We start from the raw sequence: 19,704 nt of genomic DNA on the forward strand, positions 1-19,704 counted from the left end.
ATGCTGGGTATGGAATGTGCAGGGGAAGCCTCTGCTGCGGTGGGTCGCTGACGGGTGTTTACACTGCGAAGGCCTCCCTTGCAAATAGCTTCCCCAGAGAGGCTGAGGGTTCTGTAAGTTTGGAGATCAGATTCCTTTTCCTCTTTTATCATCCCGTCAAAACACCGATGCATGCAGAAAGTCTGATGGTTTGGGAATCCAGCAAGAGCAGTACAGTTCCAGACTTAGGAATTTTAAAAAGGACAGAATTTTCTACATCTGACTCTTCACAGAACTATTTCTTAAAGGACAGCAGCTGCCTTCTACTGAGCTGCCTGCCCTGTGGCGTGGCCTGCCCGCGGTGTGTCTGACTGGAGGGTGGCGTGGCAAGCAGCACTGACCTCACATTCTGAACATTTCCCTGGGGAGTCTTGGGCTATCTTTTTTTGTCAGCTGTCTGTTCCAAAGCACTGTGAGCCTTTTCTAGAGGACAAAGGAAAAAAAAAATAAAATTAAAATCCCACATCTTGAAACTTGGACTTGATATAAATGTACAGAGAACAAAAAGTCCAATTACATCGAAGTGGCTGGATGGGCAGGCAGCAGCACACTGCTTAACTGAGGGGGTTCGGTGGTTTGGAACATCTCCCAGTTGGGTTCCCTGGGCTGGGAGAGTTTAATGGTTGGCAGAAGTGAGCTACTTACATTGGCAGTTGATCCAAGAACTTGGGTTGATCTGGCAGCACAAAAGGGCTTGTTCCTGTGCTGGAGAGGCGGCCTGTTGCCCCGTGCTTTGCTGTAAAGGCCGTTAAGATGCCAGTTCTTTCCCTGAACTATTTAACTATTTTAAAATTCCCTGACTTTTTGTTGTTCCTGCTTTTTTTTTTTTTTTTCCTAATGCTTAGTGTATAATATATTGTGTTATTACCTGATGTGCAGTATGGTTTGATGAGCTGAAGCTGGTCACTTGGCTTCATCCTCTTGAAATAGTAAATAGTTTTCCAGGAAACTTTAAGTGTGATGACATCAGCAGAGCAAGAACAGGAATCTGTGGATACACATCTTCCTTAGACTGGTCCATGTAAGCTGCTGTCCATGTGGTTCTTAAGATAAATGTTTGTCTGTCAGGAAGCCAGTGAAAAGCTGTGATCTGTGACCGAGGAGCTTTTTTTTGCCTTGTAAAACTTGACGAGGCCCTGGCTAGCCAGTGACGGAGTGGGAAGATGGTGTAACCTGAATTTCTGGTTTTCCTGCTGAGGCCCATAGTGAGATGGGGGGGCACGTTTGTATGGATTGAATTGTCTCAATCATCTGGTAGTCCCCACATGGCCTGGAGTGCAGGAGTCTGTTTAACTAACACGGGGACATTTGGCATGACTCTGAAATAAACAGTAATTCTTGTCTTAGCCTAAATTCTAGCTGGCCTGGATAGCAACTGGATTCTGGTGTTGCTGCTGTCTGTTACAAGAGGAGGAAGAGGGTATGGAGACAGACCTCAACCTTTCCTCAGCTCAGCAGGACAGCTTTTAATAGGTAAGAAAGGAGGTGCCAGCTCTCGCTAACCTTTTGGTGTCTGTTCTGTGGAGGATAATGTCACGCTGAAACTCGGCCAATTTGATAAGGCTGGAGGTCAAGTGTTTGCTCCCCTTACAGAAATATTGGGCTCTGAGAAGTTTTAAGGACCTTCTACTCAGTAACGCTGGAAATAGTTGAGATTTTGCAAACAGGATTTAACCCTGCCTGTGCTGTGCTTTGATTTCTGCTTTTGTTCCTGCTGCCTCTATTGCCCAAAGAGGGTGATTAGGAAACAGATGGGTTTCATCTCCTTTTGTGCTATGATTTACTATCCATGCCATAAATTCAGCGGTTTTATGTGGTGGAGGGAAGAACATCCATCATCTGGCCTTAAATAGGGGTAGAGATGTTTACAGCTTGCTACGGGGATCCCTTGGGTAGGACACCAAGCTGCTGGGCGTGCTGCTGTGGCATGAAGGGGAGTGTTGCCTATTGCAGGCAGGACTTGGCCATCCCTCTCCCCTGCCCTGAGGGGAGGAGAAAGCCCACAGCCCATTCCTAACCCCAGCCTAGTCCCAGTGCCAACCCAGTGAGGACTGACTCCACGGGGCTGTTAGTGACAGGTAATCCTTAGAGATTCTCAGTTATAAGGGGATAGAATCCTCACAGATTCAGCTATAAGGGGATATCCCACTGTCTCTATTTGAACAAATAGCTCAACCTGATAGGCAAACTGAGCCTGCTAAACTGATGGCCAAAGGCTTCTCTGCTCTTCCATGTGGTTAAATCGCTGCGATGGAATATTTTAGACCTCTTCAGGTGCTCAGAGCTCTGCAAACTGAGCAGAGGGTGGAGTGCTGGTCTTTCCTCTCTAGTCCTGTGACTTTTCCTGCGGCTTTTTTCTAGCTGAGGTTGCAAAGAAAATTTGCAATCTCTCCCCTGGGGAGGCTTTTCTCATTTCTCGCCCACCCTCCTGGGGGTGGATGTGGGTTCTAATCATACATAAATTCACCTCAGTGCAAAACCAGGGCTGTTTTCTGCCCTCTGTATTTAGTTTGCTGTAATACAACTTGAGCTATGGGGACCTGTTTCCTTGTTCCGTGGCGGTCAGTGGGCTCAGCCATGGAATGCTTTAGAGCCAGGGGTTTGCGGCGACAGGAGGAGGAGGAGGAGGAGGGGGAAGATGAAGCTGTTTATCTCAGCATCTCTTGCCATACTCTTGCACTCAAATACCTAGCAACCCGCTGAGCACCACATTTTCTTCATATGGCTGCACTCCAATGTGCCGCTTGCAGTTCATTTGGGTGACTAGTTATGAGTTAAGCTTGCAGATCATAATTTAAAGAAATGTTTAAAAATAAGTTATGAGTTTGGTCTCAGTTTGCTCACCAGCGAGGCGCTGTCTGAAGGCAGAGATGCTGAAACCATCCGTGGAATGTAACTGGCCATGACAACAGCGCAGACTGGGAGCAAGAGCTGTTTGTCTGAATAATGACTTTAGAGCCTCACTAATCTTTACATTTGGTACCAGTGTTGGTGACAGGAATTTCTGCAAGCTGGAAAAAGGGGGCAGCAGATCAGCAGGAGTAACTTTCACACAGAGGTGTTGGGATAACACTGAGGGCGTAGGTCTGAGAAACAGGACTTCACCCACCTTCTGAGCCTCGTTTTTCTGCAAGTCGAGAGGTATGACAAGGGAAGAGGTGCTAATGGGACAGTTTTTTCCACTGTGTTCTGTACAAATGGCTTTAGTCATTTAGCTGAGGTGTCTGTGGGAAGCGTTAACGGGACACCTGCCCCTGCCTGGGGGTGCTGGCTCTGCCTGGCTGGCTGCAGTGGAGCCGCTGGGAAGGTTTGGTGACAGTGCTGTTGGCGTGGGCTGAAGCCAGGCTATAAATAAGCCAGCGGGAAGAGCTGCAGTTGTAGATAACAGCTGAGTGCTGAACTGGGTTCTGACAGCCTCAGCCCAGAGGTTAGGAGCGGAGCTCAGCTTGCTTAGAACAACACTACCATAGTAGGAAGCAGGCACAAGCGGTTCAGCCCCACGTCTAAACGCATCCTATAGTTCAGCTGAACAGTGGCATCCAACTCTAGTATTTTTAAACCTCACACTGCCGTGTTTGAAGGGGCTCAGACGTGTCACCTCATTTGGATAACGCTGTTTGCAAGCAGCCTGCTGCTATCACGGGCTGGAGGTTAAGAGGCACGACCCTGAATTTAACACACGGCGCTAAAGTTGGGTACGGAGAGGGGCTCCCCCTTCTCCTTACTCCAACCAAAGCTCATGGGCTTTGGAGCAGAGCAGTACAGGACACTTGAAAAATGCAGGTTTTACCCTTGGAGTGCTTTAGTCTTGCCTAATGCTTAACACAGACGCTGGCAGCCCCTGGGATAAGCTGTAAGCAGGAGCAGCACAGGCAGCTCGTTAATATTCCTTCTGCCTGCAGAAGGGGGAAGAGACCTGACTACTTCAGCTTGGGGCAATTTAGAAAATAGAAAAGGACAAAGGAAAAAAAAAAAAAAGATGTAGTTGGGAAAGAAATGTTTATTTTAAGTTTCTCAGAGGGATTTTACAAACAATGGAGCATTTTAAAAAAATTGAGTGATCAAAGTACTTGACAGTGTCCCTTAAACACACACACAAGCCCCTGGACAGAGGAAATCACACCCGCGAGGAGGTCGATACTGCTGGAGGAGCAGCTGGCATCTGCATAGTTCTAGGAGGAAAGATTGCAATGGTGTTGGTGCTAATAAGTGTCATCCTGGCATTAATATAAGAGAGCGCTGAAGTATGTACGCATGTACCTGCAGAAAACAAAGTGCATAAAATAACACGCCAAGTATGTATTGTAGAATAAATTTATTTACCTGATACAAATGAAACTAGGTGTGATGCTTCGTACTGTCAGCATGTAAATAGACAACTGATCTTATTTACAACTTCTAAAGGTCATACATGCAGTCGTGGTAACTGGCTGAGTCGCTCCTTGCTTTTTAGATAAATGCATCACAATATTTTGTATTGCACCAACATCTGTCTTTACTGCCTTAGATTTAAATAAGTTACGTTACAGTGCAAAAGAGGTCGATTTGCACACATGATAAAAAAATTCCAAAGTTATGAACTGGAGGCTTACGGTTTAACATTCATCTGTAATCTTTTCAATGAATTTTATAAATAGCATAGCATTGTACATAAGCTGTTAGAGAGGAGTATGTTTGGATGATACAATACAGAGAAAGATTTGTCTACAACCGAAGGCATGCATTATTTTGATATTGTACATTGTATAAACTGACATTTTACATACAGAAATATGGAAAATTGGCTGACAGCTCCACAATTCTTGTTCAAGGATAAACAAACTCTTCTCCATGCAGCACAGAAACCAAACTTCTCTGGAGAGAGTTTCCGAGTCGGTAAGCTATATTGCACGTTTGTACATCTGTATAATGAAGTCCTAATGGTACCACACATTTCTTCCACAGAGAACACAATGAGTTTTGTTTTAGGGAAAGCAAAGAATCTTTACACATGATACATGCAGAAGTTTTGGTAGATGTGTTGCTAAAAACACATGCACGCAACAAAACAACCTTACATTTCTGCAAAATTGTTTAGGAAGCGATTACTCCAGTATTGCTGAAAAGGAAAGAAAGAAAAGGCATCAGTTAATGAAAGGATGAATGCTAAGTATCATTATACAAGCAAGACTAAGATCAACAGTGACAGAAGAAAGAAATGTTAAGTTTGATAACTGGCTGCTCTGTCATTGAAGGGACACTCTCAGGTTACTTTGTTCTTAAAGCCCAGAACCCTCTGGATTATGGCTCAGCTCCTCTGAATGCAGCAGAGCTCCCTTTAGCATCAGCAAAGCCAGCACTTCTACAGGGGACTGCAGTGAAAAGGAATTAAGACATGTTTAGATGTCTGTTGCCACTAGCCAGGCAGAGAAAGGCAAAAAGCTAAGCCTCGCTTATTCAGAATTGTTACTTTCAAGTTCCATGCTACACAGTTTGAGCTCAAGTTATAAACATTATATTGCAAATTTGGCCCCAAAGTGACCTAACAATGTCCCTTTTCCAAGTTATGCCGCTTATTCTGGGAAGCAGTAGGGAAGCTTTGAAGAAGTCATTAAACTACACAGATTAATGCGTAGGCAAAGGGTAGAGTACAACGTAATAAACTACTCCTGTACTTTACCCCTAAAATACAGCGTAAGGTTAGCCTTGCGACTAGGAGAGACAAAGAGTGTACTCTGATTCCCTAGAACCTGATGGTGGCTCTTCAAAACACTGCTTCAAACACTATAAAATTTAGGCTCTCCTGCTAAGATTTGAAAATGCATATTAATGTAATTAAGGATGTAATTAGCAGAGATTAGGGAAACAGTTAATGGTTAGAAGTGCAAAAAAGTAAACAAGACAGGTGCAAGAGACAGACAACTTTGTATCAGTTTTACCTCCCTTCATCTCAGCAAATTCAACCATCTTTAAGCTGTTTACCATGTATATTCTGTGCATCGGCTGTGCTCTTGGAACAGCGACAGAGGACTGCTGTACTGCATTTTATCATCAGATTAAAAACTCATTTTCTGACCATTAGCCTTCTCCAAAACAGTCTCCCTACAAACATAAGCCTCCTAAGCATTTTGACAGACCGGTATGTATTTTTCTGCAGCCTCTATCATACTTATTTGTAATAATATTTTGGGAAACCAAGTATGAACTATTTTTATTGCTCGGATGCCAGCAGAAAGGAGCAGCTCGTTGCGTAGCTCACAGACAGTACTTTGAGTCACTCACATTTGAAAGCAGAGAGGGCCCGAGGCACCATGAAAATAAAAGCCCTTGTCTAAATATCTGACGTAGGACTGCAGCTGCCTGACCATTTTCTTTGCTCTGATTTGGACCAGGCTACAGAACACTGAATGCAGGAGGAGCTGCTCTCGCACCAAACCCCACTGGTTTCCCAGGATAAGCCGATGTCCTTCCTGGTGTTCCTAGCGTAAGGTGGCATCAATCACGTCCTTGATGCGACTCTTACACACACACCTCTCACACTCGAAAACAAGTAGCACTGTGTGAGGACGCTAAGGAATCCAGAAAACAGCAGAGATGAAAAAGCTCAGCGAGATGAGAGCAAAGTGAAAGAAAAAGTTATTTTCTAAAAATGGGGTGGGTGATAAAGCTTGGGTAACTTCATTTCTGCTTAAATAAGTGCTTCCATTTATATACTCACAGGGTTAACACACTAAAATAGGAGTAATCTATTTCTATCCCCAGATGACCGTAATACAGTGAGGGAGGTTGAGAAGAAAACAGATAATAAAGAACTTCAGTTTCAACTTTGAGATGTTGGCAAGTAAGTATTCTGAATTGAGAAGTGCTCCATTCTTGGCATCTCTAGATGAAAGGACTGATAGCTGAAGGACAGGATCTCCCCAATTAAGGGTAAGCATTTTAGCTAACATATTCTCTTGCAGTGCGTTACTAACCTTGCACTGTATTTCTATCGTTTCTGTAACTGAAAAGCCAAGCCATCAGCTGCCTCGTGCTATTCTAACGCCAGAAGCACACTCGAGCCATCTCCCCCAGCCTACTCAGCTCCAAAGGGTTAAAATCAGATCCACAGCACTCCAGCTCCAAGATCACACGGAAGCTCGCAGCCGTGATTTCAGGGCAGGGTGCTCTGCTGCCTAGGAGGCTCATGGTAGGTCTTCTCATTTGGCCAGTCCAGACCACACAAAGCTGGGATTTGCCACAGAGTGGCAACACTTGGAAAACAGAAGTACTGAAAGCATAGCAACAGCTGCCATGGAACACAAGATAAAGAAGTGCTGATCTTAGGGAACCCTACTGCTCCATTTCTACAGGAAAATTTGGACAGCAAGACTAGGAGAAATAAAAGAAAGAGGGTATATGAAGATTGCTTGGGCTCTTTAGGAGCACCTTATGAAAACCTGACTGCTGCAGTAACCCCAGGAGCCTGGAGGGGTGAATGCTGCTCCCTTTCCCCACCAGTCACCCAGCTGTCAAAGGCAAACGCCAGGGAACACAAGGCCCTCTCAGGATGGGAATCCACAACAAGCAGTAAGATTCATCTTCAACACAGACACAGATCCAACAAAGACGTTGTTGAAGACTGAATTCTACTTATCGACAGTCATTTTCCCCTTCGGCTTCTTAGAGACAAAGGGAAAAAAGGGGGTGTGTATAGCAGGATTATTCAGCATAATCGACAGAAATAGGATTGTACAAGAAGCAGAAGCGTTCATGGCAACAGTCAGACAGGTGGTGTTACAGAGCCCACCAAGGTGGTGCTCTGGAGGTTCGCACAGAACCGGTGTTCAAAGACTCAGTGGCGTTCCTGCCCTGGCAAATATCCGTCAGTAATGATGGGAGCACACAGAACTAACCTGCTGGAATTCGTTTCTGACAAGTAACATACTTGTACACTGATCTCAAGAAATCCTAACTCACATGACCTATACCTCTGTTTGAAGAACCAGGGACAGGTCTCACATTGCTCATTTATTACTGACACAGCGAATGGCTGGTGCTGGCCATTGGTTTTGTGATATGCAAAACCTTAGTTTGGCAAAGACAGGTTCTTCCACACTAGAAGAGGCATTCAACAGGATTTAAATGCTTACAGTTTGGCAACACAACTACTACATCATCAGGTCCCAGCTCCTCTGAGTCACTTCAACATCAGCTTGGACAAGTCAGAGTTTGTATAAACAGTGAGTATCCACAGTGCAGGGGAATTTCAGATAGGGTCTGTGCATTTTGAAGTTAGCATCTATACCTGAAAGCTTGAAACCTAGAGAATTATCGGTGCTCACTAGATTCCAGCTGGCACCAAGAGAACATAGCTTTTAACTATCATTTTCCTCTATGAGGAATCAGGAAGCTGTTTGAATTTGGTTATTAAAGCAGACTGAGGCAGCACAAGATAATGCAGCACCTGCTACTCTACAAAGACATACCAACCCCAGTACGATTCTCAAAGACTATCCTGTTAAGCTGAGACTTCTTTTCTCTTTTCCTATGACCACTGTACAAGGTGCTTCCGCTTGCTGGAAACAATAAGCTGTTTTTGCAAAGAGGAGCTCCTGCACTTTGAGCACTGCAGATACCAGAGACCCTAGTCAGCTCAGAGGGGCATCCCCCATTTCAGAGCAGGAAAAAAAGCTTTGGAGTAAACCAGCACCTGACCACAAGTACCAGAGCGTTTTCGACACTAAACATTCATGTGAACAGCTGTCGCTGTCTTAAGTTACATATTTGTCCACTTTTATCTCAAACTTAAGACTAAAAGCTGTAAGATCTTGGGGCACTAAGGCTCCTGGGTGCTACAAAACAAGACCTAAAATACACTAAACCAAAAGCAAGTGCTTTGCCTTTGAAATCGGGGTAATTTGAGCTTCAGACCACAAAACAAAGAGTCTAAAGTGGTGATAATAATGTAGCACAGCAGAGTTTGACAAAACACAGCATGGGAATGAAGGAAATTACTATTTATTCTTCAACATGTATACAGCATATGCTATTTTACAGCAAGTCACCACTGGCATGGTGAAATGGAAGAGAAATACTCACTTTAGTCGATGAAAGTTGGAAGGCATTGGAGAAAAACACCACAGTTAGGACTGTTAATGACTTACACATTGTTGATACAGGACTGAATTTGAAAACATGCTTTAACATTTACCGTAATAATGAAGGTGGTTAGTGCCACATTAAAATAAAAATAGTTCTATACAATATGTTCAATTTGGTCATGTGCTATTTACAGATTTTACAAAAAACACACACGAGCTTGTTACTTCAAGTCAGGCTAACAACAGGCCAGCAGAGTAACTCCATGTATACAACTGATCATTAGTGCCCTAAGTGTAGGAAATCCAATTTCTAGCTATGCAGTGCAAGTTGTTTTTCCAGGTCTCATTACAAATTTTGATTTTTGGGGGGGTGGGGTGGGTGTGTGAGAAGAAAAAAAAAAAAAAAAGAAAGGCTCTGACACATGTAAATAAGGTATTAAAACCCAACTATAAGCCCTCTTTTGAATTAAAACAGACTGTGTTTGTTAAAAAGGCTGGTTTAGATTGAAGTAGACAGTAGTAGCCCTCCCTATCCCTGCATAATGGGCAACACTGGCAAAATAAGGTCTGTTACAATAAAATACAATAGACAAATAAATAATCTTAAAAAAACAATCCTATGTGTGTTGAGAGTATGGAAGAACCCCAGCAGGCTGCACCTGGAATGGTATTTTCTGCACGAGCAAGATTAGGCATACCTCATACAGAAACTGGTGTAAACAAGGACAGTCAAGAACCGAGAATGAGGGAACAGGAAGAGGGGAGACCAAGAAGAAATCCTGACTGAGGTAGCAGTACTCTCTACCCAGTGCAGAAAGTTCTGTTTATGAATAAAACCTGACTTTATGACAAATTAAGTTTGGATGATCATGCAGAAGACAAACAGTTACATGCTTTTTTAGTTTTAGACGACACACATTCATTCCCTAAAATCTGCTGCCAATTTAGTTTGATAGTGTCCGCTGGCTCAAAAAAAATTTTACTTTTTTTTTTTACACGATGAATAGACTATTGAACAGAACACTGTACATGCTTTTCATCTACAAAAAAATATTTGCATAAAATAGTGTTAGTTCTCTGTACATGTCAATGGACACTTTAACTGTGTATAAAAGAGGAATATATTGCCCCCACTGAAGTCAGAAAAAGCAAAAAACCAAAAATCTAGATTATGAAACCTCCATCACCGGCAAATATGTTCATGTGAAAATTCAGCAGAAATAGACAGTTGCTCTAAACAATAAAAAAATTAAGTTAAACTTTTTCTTTGAATGTAAAACTTGTCACCATGTCAGTCAAGACCAGAACATATCGCTAAAGTTAGTGTCTGTGCTGTAAAGCCAGATAACCAAGGGCATAGTAATGAACACAAACGGCCAGGAAACTCCTTCGGTGCATGCTGACAAAGAACACGGTTTGGTGGCAGGCCGCACACTATCTTTACCAGGTTCCAGGTAGTTACGGGCCACATATTTAAGTGTTTCATCCAGCAGAATGACAGGTAGTGAGATTTTCAATACCATCAGCCATTGCGTCACGTTCAGAGGTGTGATCTGGAAGATAATCTGAAAGAAAAGTCAAAGCGTTACATCTTTTCTCCTCCTCCATCCCTTGCCTTAAGCTCTAGACAAGTTTTTGCTCTTTCTCCAAGCTCAGGGATGGGTGGGAGATGCAGACACTTACTGGCAGCGGTTCCACATAAAGGATAAGGAAGTGGAGTGACATGGACAAGCAAATAGCGCCCACCAGCCAGATATTTTCCCACGGGGGCATCCTCATCAAGGACTGATTTTCTGACAGACTGCAACAGAAACATGGTACATTAGTACGTAAGACACCAATAGGAAATTCCCTAAGTGAAAAAACTAGCTGGGAAGAAAAGCAGCATGGCAAGCCACAATTACCCCAGTCACCAAGGAAAGAGGATACCAAGAGCTGGTTTATATACATATATAATATGTTGCAGTTTTAAACTACCTTGAAGTCTACTTTATTTTTGAAGGCTTTTATGTGTTCTGCTCATTCCTGATCTAGTCTGCCTTTTTTTGCTAAGACCCCAACGTCCTCTGCCCGGGAGGGGGAAGGGACAGACGGGCATGGCAGCACAAACCAGAATCCCTCCCTCCTGGGCACCCCTTGCACCCACCTCTGAACATCACTTAAAGACTGGCTAAAGAGAGGGTCAAGTACTTGCACCTTCCTAATGCTTGTTCTTCAGCTCTGCTCTTCAGATTCAACCTGCATTTAGGCTGTGCTGCAGGAGAGGCCAAGATCCAGAACATCAGATGTAGAGCAGTATCTTACTATGTAGGACTACTGCAGTACGCTTGTATTTAAAGTTTATTTGTTTTTAAATTAACTGACCTCTAAGCTATTTGAAGAAAAATACCCTTGACATTGTGCTATTTAGTGGTTTCCATTTATAATCTAATATTAATTGGCTAAACCCACACTCCCTTAGGGCAAGAAAAACAATTTTCCATATCTTCAGCATTCTTATTTTAGTTCTCCTTGATATCACTTTATACCAACATAGGAGGGATAATCTGATTGATTAAGCTCAGATTAGAAATAATGGAAAATATTTCAGTTGCTCATGCTTAGTACAATACCAGAGTGAATTGGCAGTCTTAAAAATATACCTTATGATAAGGGAACTCAAACGTTATCTAAGAGAGTCGTTTTGTTTGCACTGCCAGGATTCAGAAAGGAAATATGACTCATTCTTCATTAGTTGAGCTGTCCATGAACTAAGAATCAAATTGCACAAAAAGTAGGATTTTTGTATAAGTTGGGCAGAAACTTTGCTTTCCTGTTTGGACATACGAACCTGTTGAGAGCATTGCACATCTCTATGGTGACAAGTACAGAAAGGGCCATTGTCATCGGATATGGAGACTCAAAAACCACACAGTCGACACCAGAGAAGTCTGGATTGTCCTCTTTGCACTGCAGAAAATGGCTCTAGAACAGAACAATGTGAACTCACTTCCACAGCTTGTTAACTTTTAAAATGTGAAACAGGCAGTTATGAAATAAGCAGCGAGTATGATGAAAACAAAGCTTTCTAAGATGACTCCTGTAAGTGCTGGTTTTAAACTTTTGCCAGCCTCAGAAAAATCCCCATTTAGTCTTTTATTTACAACAGTCAGTCCTTCAAATTGTTCAGAAGCTCAAGTATCCCACCTCTGACATTTATATTAAGACTAATTAATCATGATCAAGTTTTACAGTAACAAGTCCAAAAACGTCTCGTTATATACGTTTCTGTAACCTACTGTTTTTCTACAGTCATTTCCATTAGCAATATGAAAGAAGCGTGTACCTCCCCCTCTCCCCCCAAAGATATTAAACGAGCAAATACCAGCTGATAAAAGGTAACTCTTGGACCACCATCAGCAGCAATAAACCACCAAGCAGCAGCACCCACTGTGGCAGCGCCAACATAACCTTGAAGAAAACAAAGTGCTTTTTTTAGTGCTGTGAACCGTAGGCAAGAGAAGGTATCACTTGCCACACTTTAAGCTTCTACCTCAAGACCTCCAGTACTGTAAAAAAAACAGACTGCAATTTATCTATCTCCTGTGCAAGAAATCTGCTCAGCCAGTTGTAACTTAACTAACATTAAGTACTGTACTTTCAGACAGATTCTAGTATCTGCTTAAGTTCCAGCTATCAGCTTCCATAAGGCAAACAACAGTATCACTTTGGAGTAATCAGCCTGCAATTTTTCTTTTTGTCCTCCCAAAGTGTCTGTACTTACATTATAACTGCCATACAGGCAGTAGTTGTTAAAATTTCTAATGGTTAAATAGTTATCAAAATCAAAGTATTCTAATGAAGAGGTGAACGTCATACCGATGTAAAGCATCTAGGGCTTTTGGTGCCTCAGTTGCTACCAACGGAAAAAAAAAAAATCACAACTTTACCGTTCCTATCACAGCACTGCCTGCAAATGTGCAAAACCAAGGTGTGAATCTCAAAATAAAATAAAGAAATAGCACCAGTTCTACAGAACATCTATTGCTAGCTTTCAGGATTTCAGCATACAAGGAGACTAGACAAACTGCTTCCGAGTGGATCTCAAAAAAAAAAAAAAAAAGTTACTTGAGTTCACTTAAAAAAAAAAAAAAAAAGGAGCTATTACTACTTACATCCAATAGCTAGGTAACGGAAGAAGAGCCATCCACTGATCAGTGGCTCTTTAGGGTTGCGTGGTGGCTTATTCATGATATCAAGATCAGGAGGATTAAAGCCCAGAGCAGTAGCAGGGAGACCATCCGTCACAAGGTTTACCCATAACAGTTGGACAGGAATTAGAGCTTCAGGAAAACCCAGGGCAGCAGTCAAGAAGATACTATAAAAAAACCCACCAATTACAAGCTTATTCTTGTGCATGTAAGTAATTCCTTTTAATGCTTAAGCCTAAGCCTGGAGCATCACTTCTGTTCTCTCGTACAGAGCTATCTATTTAATAGCACAAGCTGAATATTCAACATTCAGAAAAATAAAAACATATCCAAGAGCAAACAATTCTAACCACTCATACGTGAGTCTTGAAGCATTATCATCTTCTGGTAAATTCAGGAATTGAAGTTTCTGCTTTACCCTCTTTTTTTCCCCACTCTACTTGTCCGTACAGGTAAATATATACCCACATGCAAGCCACTTTCTAAAAGACACTAGAACTTTTGCAGATGTAACAGCATTTTAGCTCAAATGACTAAGCTTCATTTATCTAGATTACTGTTAGTCCCCACAAAAATTTAATGAGCATGTAATTTCCATGGCTCCAAGCCTGTGTAAATAAATAGAACAGAAGCAGGGGCTGCACCAAGAGCCATACGAAGGACAGCTATAAAGTTTACAAGAAACAAGGCAAGACAACTGCTGTGTTATATTCCACTCTGGGAGAAAGTATGCTTTGATATAAGCAACTGTTAGGAGATCAATATTTACAATGTTACCAAAAATGCATTCTGTGGCACTAGGTCACCATTCCTTCCAAAGATACAGAAGACACATTCTTCTGTAACTTGAGGTTAAACAAACATCTAAGTCGTCTCTGTGCCTAAGTTATTTGAAATACCAGATCTTGTAATATTTCTTTCATTAAGGTTTTTATTTCCATGATTAGAATAATTCTTTAGAATAGGGAAATCATTTTAGCCACCTACTGAGCTAGACTATTACATACAAATGCAGTGTGAATGTTTTGTGCATGCTAATATTCTCCATTAAAGACTAGGCTAGAAGTATGCAGACATCTGCATAATCAGTGATCAATTACCTGGAGAACCTGGAGAACCTGTTTCTCTGGTTTTAGTGAGAAATACTGGAAGTAAATAAATAACTAACAAAGGACTCCATCATCACTACTCTAGTTCAAAGAAAAAAAAAAAACAAACCAACGTTTTGAACCTACCAAACAACTTCTCCAACATTGGAGGAGATCAAATAACGGATGAACTGTTTCATGTTGTTATAAATTGCACGTCCTTCTTCCACAGCAGCTACAATAGTTGAGAAATTGTCATCTGCTAAAACCATTTCAGAAGCAGTTTTAGCCACCGCAGTACCAGAACCCATAGCAATTCCAATTTCTGCTTTCTTCAATGCAGGGGCATCATTGACACCATCACCAGTCTAAAACAAGAATTTAAAGTTAAAAAAAAAAAAAATGTAGACTGGGCACTTACATATAGGACTAGAAAGGAATTTTACATTGGGTATGGTTTTGAATCTTTAAAAAAAAGTAAAAAACCAGATCATTTAAGTGCAGAACTATTCTGAGGCTTTGAGTTCAGGGACACGTGGAAGCAAGTGTTTTCCAGAATAAGGCATTAGTCTGAAAAGGCATAATTTGGGTTTAAACACAACACGTGCCTTCAAACCAAGTAAAAGTTCCATTACTTACCATAGCTGTAATCTCATCAAAAGACTGAAGAAACTCAACAATTTTAGATTTGTGGGAAGGCTCTACACGAGCAAAGCAACGGGCATGGTGGCAAGCATCTCTCTGGGCAGCAAGGGAGAGTTCATCAAATTCACGACCAGTAAAGGCTTTTGTAGAAACATCTTCATCTTCCACAAAGATACCGATGCGACGGCAAATAGCTACTGCTGTGCCTTTATTATCACCAGTAATCATGATAACTCTAATACCAGCTTGTTTGCACAGCTTTATAGATGAAGCGACTTCAATTCTTGGGGGATCCAGCATGCCCACGCAGCCGACAAAGGTCAAGTTGGTCTGAAACAAGACAGCGCCAAGTTTTAGTGCAAGATCCTGTGGAGTTCTCATCATTAGCAAAGCAATCACAACATCACTTGCATTCTAAGTGTCTTTCAGGGTAGTGACATTTGTCTTTACGCCTTGTTCACAATATTCTCTGGCTCTACACTGAGCAATTAAGACATCCTGTCATCCTGGCATTTGGTCAGACCAGTGTATTATGACTGCGAGTTTTGCTCTTATGTCAGGTTTTTTTCTTCCTGAAAGGGTTACTTCAGAGAGGATAGCTGTTATCTGTTTCACCACATTAAGTCTTCACAGCAGTCTAGCTCTGACACCAAATTCAGACAGCTGGAGAACTGAAAGGTCAGATCTATACCCACAACAAGTAAGAGGACGTAAATAACAATTTTATGCTTTTGGAATCACAATGCCACATGGTACCATCTACATGACGACCATATGGGAGGACACAGTTAATTCCCAAAGCATTACCACACTCTGAAATGGGATCCTACCTTCCCAAAGATATCTTGCCTCAAATGCACTTGTTTTATTAGATAAAATGTGCTCTAGTTGTCAGCCTTGCAACTCAACCTGCAAGCAGGCGTCTGTCTTTTTTGTAATCAGTGCCAGAAGCACAGAGTACAAGCCAAAAACTCTCACACAACTGTTGTCATTTCCCCCCTCTAAATCCCAGATACAGATTTCATTGGAAAACTACGGAGTAGCTAAGATGATAATCATGGACCGAGCTTTTGCAGCTGACAGGATGGAGGCAGAGAAGTGAATTTGACTCTCAGAGCACAAAATGGTGGGTATGTTTCATCACAAAATCCCCAAAGAGGTCTTGCAGTTGAGCAACATCAAGCTGAAAACCTTTAAAGCTGAAACCACGCTGCAATTTTTGCAGTATTTTTCAAAGTCAGCCTCCAAGAACAGTTTAAGGTGTTATGATCCTGAGGACCTTATGTGTGTGTGTGTATATATATATATATATATATATATATATATATAAAATACAATTAGCTGTTTAACTGATTTCTTATACATTTTTAGCCAAGTAGCAGCATGTATACCAGCCATTAAGAACACTGTTTCTTCAGACGTGTATAGTCTCTTCTTAAACTGAGCATTTCCTCCATACATGTGGTCAGCTATTGTGTCCAACATCAAAAATATCCAGAAATAGAAAATTCTTGGACATAACTTCCTCAGGAAATAATCAAACATAAGGAGTCACTGTTCTCCAGTTTGGGAGAGGGAAAAGCATTAAGAGGATGTTTTACTAAACTTACCTCATAGTTAATGAAGTTTGAGGAGTCCTCAAGATTCATTTCCTCTTTTCTGGGTGGATTGTCATGGGTTGCCAGAGCCAAGCAACGCAATGTATCTCTACCAGTTCCCCACTCTCTAATGACAGACATTATTTTCTGCTTAATTCCTGAGGTTAATGGTATTTTAGCACTTCCAACGCGGACATGCGTGCATCTGTCAATGACACCTTCAGGAGCACCCTGCAGAGGCAAAAAAAAAAAAAGGTAGTAATTTAGCTTAATAAATCCTTTCCCATTACAACATTTGCTCAAATTATAAAGTCCTTCCTTCCTCTTCAAGCTGCAGTTAGTTGTGCCATTCAGTATTGTGCTACCTTCGCAGCCGTTCCATAACTACACTTTCTCAAGTGAGGAACTGACCTTAACAAACATCTTACTCATGGATGTGCGGCTCGGTTTGTTCGGTGTACAATAGACAGACATAGACTTTCTGTCTCTTGAGAATTCCAGAGTGAATTCTTTCTTCATGAGTTGTTTTATCACCTAATAAAAACACAATAGCATTAAAATGCATTTAGATAATACATAATACAAAACTCACTCCCCAGTGAATTCCAGATAAAGAATACTGACCGAGTTGCAAGCATTGGCACGTTCAATTCTAGAAAGTCCTTTCAAGTCTGTGTCAAATACGTTCATCTTTTCAACCAGACAGGTAAGCGCCGTTTCTGTGGCTTCACCAACTTTTTCATATACTCCCTTAGCCTTTAGTTAACAGAAAGCAAAAAAACCACAGAAGTTAACTTTAAACTTCGCCTGGAAACTACCGGAGAAAAAAAGCTCAAGTTTCACAATGGAAAAAAAAGCTTAGCAAGACTTACTATGGCTTATGAAACAAGCAAAACTATTTTTAAAAAAGCAGCTTTAGAGAGTATGATTTGTAGGAAATTTTAAGCCTTTACTCTCCGGACCAGAGAACAACGGCAGTACTTTATCATTAAGCATTTAAGTCATTATGAGATGCAGCAACCTTAGAAGGCGAGTCAAAGCAAGAATGCACTGCTACTTTCTACACACCGGGAGATGTCCCAAGTCCCAGAGTACACCTGCTGCCTGGCTTTAGCTCTGTTCAACACACAAGTCATTCTCAGCACTAATATTTAAAACCAAAATACTCTCCCCTTTGACTAAAAGAGGATTCAGCACTGAAAGGTTATTACACAGACAGATGAGAATAAACATTTATCCTCTTTCTCACACTCTCCCCTGTTCTAAGATATGTACTTACTTCATTGTAATCCAAAGAGGAATCATTACAGAGTGCACAGATCGTTGCAAGTTCCACAAGGCCATCATACTGGCTACATTTAATAAGTTTGTCATCTTTATGCCTTTCCAAAGGAAGAAAGGGGGAGATTTAAGTTAGTTATTTAGTATTAGCATCTCACCTTTTCCCCTTCTTTAATCCCTTTACTGTACTTCCATTTAGTACAATGCTTATTAGTTATGGACTTGGAACTACAGAACCAGAAATTGTTGACAAGAGCAGGTTTGATAGGTGAGTTCTGAAGTTCAGATCAAAGAGTTATGAACAGAATGACATGATTATCAATGAAATCACTACCTCAATTACAAAACCTCATTTCCTCCGGTGACAATCATACAGCAATACAGAAGTAATGAGCTCCGTGAGGAGGCACAGGAAAGCAGCATTAGAGAGAGTATGCAGAGGACTTGGAGAGGAGTTCTAAGTAGGAGAGGGATATTGTTGGATACCTTAGGAGTTTAACTTCCTTAGCCTTGCTGCATATTCTGCAGATTTACTGCCACCCACAAAATGCATGCGCTGGGCAGGTATAAAAGCAGATCTGGCCTCTAATTTCTTAAAAAATAATCTGTACTTTATGTAAACCTCCTCAACTAATAAAAAGCTAAGTCATTTCACAATACAAATTGCACTAGGGAAGAAATACTATTTTCTAGTAGTCATATACACTAAATGATGAATCTCTGAACTCTTTAGAAAGAGGAAAGGTTATTTTCCTGAAGTAATGCACCATTCAGACATCACAAATAAGCAGCAACTTCTTTTAGAAATAGATAGTAAATTAATTCATTTGCTGGAACATTACCATACTTCTAGAGTAAGCATAAAAGAACCAAGACACTGTCCAATACTGTTATTTTCCCCTCTATCAAGATTAGAAAGACAAAACTCATGTATAACATCTTCCATTAAAGCCCTCAAAGAGGGGAAAAAGATCTTAGTGGTAGAAAGACGTGGCTCACTACTCCATTAGAATTCGTACCACTGACTATGACATGTCCCATTATGTAAGCTTTTGTTCAGTCTCTTGTAGTACTGCAAACAAATTCCAGTGTTGTATAACACAGCCGGTGAACTGAATGCATTTTTAAAACACAAGTATGTTTTTAAAGTTTCATGTTGCATATAATTCTACAACCATAAGAAGTGGCTTTAAACTCTCCACTCTTTATAAACTTCCCAGCAGCTCTCTGTGTCACCTCAACTATCCCAGGTAATATTTCCTGTTTTCATCTGCTCCCAGCTCGATATTTGAATATCCACAACTTGTTACACCAGGGTGGGTTTTGGTTTTGTTAACCCTTGCCTGTGTGTTCCTTAACTATTTCTGAAGAATGGCCAAGTGCACATGGATCTAAGCTGCTGGGGTCAGTTCTGGATAAAGGTGTTAGGTTTTGTTTTTTTTCTTAAACTTCAGCCTTTTCAGTTAGCTCAGGATGAACTCATTTGAAAGTCAAATGCAATCTGCTGGGTTTTGCCACAGTTCTTAATTATCGTTAGCTTTATGCTCTCAGTCTTCAAGTAAGCACACACACTGTACATGCAGAGATCTAAGAAAACTACTCCAAACTGTTTGACAACCTCCTAACATCCATGGGCAATCAATCAGTACAAAATTTTAGGGTTTTGGTAAGAAATATTTCTAATTTTATAGTCTGAATGCATCTTAGGAGAAAGTTATGTATAAAATACTTTAAGTAAAAAATTATTGATCGTTTTTGCAAAAATGCTTCATGGTTATGAAGTAGAGTAGGCTGCCTACAG

The 19,704-nt window shown here is 41.2% G+C and overlaps 1 protein-coding gene across 1 annotated transcript in view; it reads right to left on the reverse strand.

Annotated features, from left to right (window-relative positions):
* Positions 1 to 4,019: 4,019 nt before the first annotated feature.
* Positions 4,020 to 19,704, reverse strand: part of ATP2A2 (ATPase sarcoplasmic/endoplasmic reticulum Ca2+ transporting 2) — a 45,771-nt gene continuing 30,086 nt past the window's right edge. The window contains exons 9-20 of the mRNA XM_026859553.1: positions 17,902 to 18,004; positions 17,247 to 17,378; positions 17,034 to 17,156; positions 16,635 to 16,853; positions 15,019 to 15,354; positions 14,527 to 14,747; positions 13,256 to 13,458; positions 12,466 to 12,551; positions 11,932 to 12,065; positions 10,785 to 10,902; positions 9,100 to 10,666; positions 4,020 to 5,137 (exon numbers count right to left, since the gene is read on the reverse strand). Coding sequence (XP_026715354.1) covers positions 10,397 to 10,666; positions 10,785 to 10,902; positions 11,932 to 12,065; positions 12,466 to 12,551; positions 13,256 to 13,458; positions 14,527 to 14,747; positions 15,019 to 15,354; positions 16,635 to 16,853; positions 17,034 to 17,156; positions 17,247 to 17,378; positions 17,902 to 18,004 — 1,945 coding nt within the window. The 3' untranslated portion in view covers positions 4,020 to 5,137; positions 9,100 to 10,396. The remainder of the gene's footprint in view (positions 5,138 to 9,099; positions 10,667 to 10,784; positions 10,903 to 11,931; positions 12,066 to 12,465; positions 12,552 to 13,255; positions 13,459 to 14,526; positions 14,748 to 15,018; positions 15,355 to 16,634; positions 16,854 to 17,033; positions 17,157 to 17,246; positions 17,379 to 17,901; positions 18,005 to 19,704) is intronic.

The sequence above is a fragment of the Athene cunicularia genome, assembly GCF_003259725.1.
Source record: "Athene cunicularia isolate RWA chromosome 15 unlocalized genomic scaffold, athCun1 chr15_part1, whole genome shotgun sequence".
Taxonomy (NCBI): Eukaryota; Metazoa; Chordata; class Aves; order Strigiformes; family Strigidae; genus Athene; species Athene cunicularia.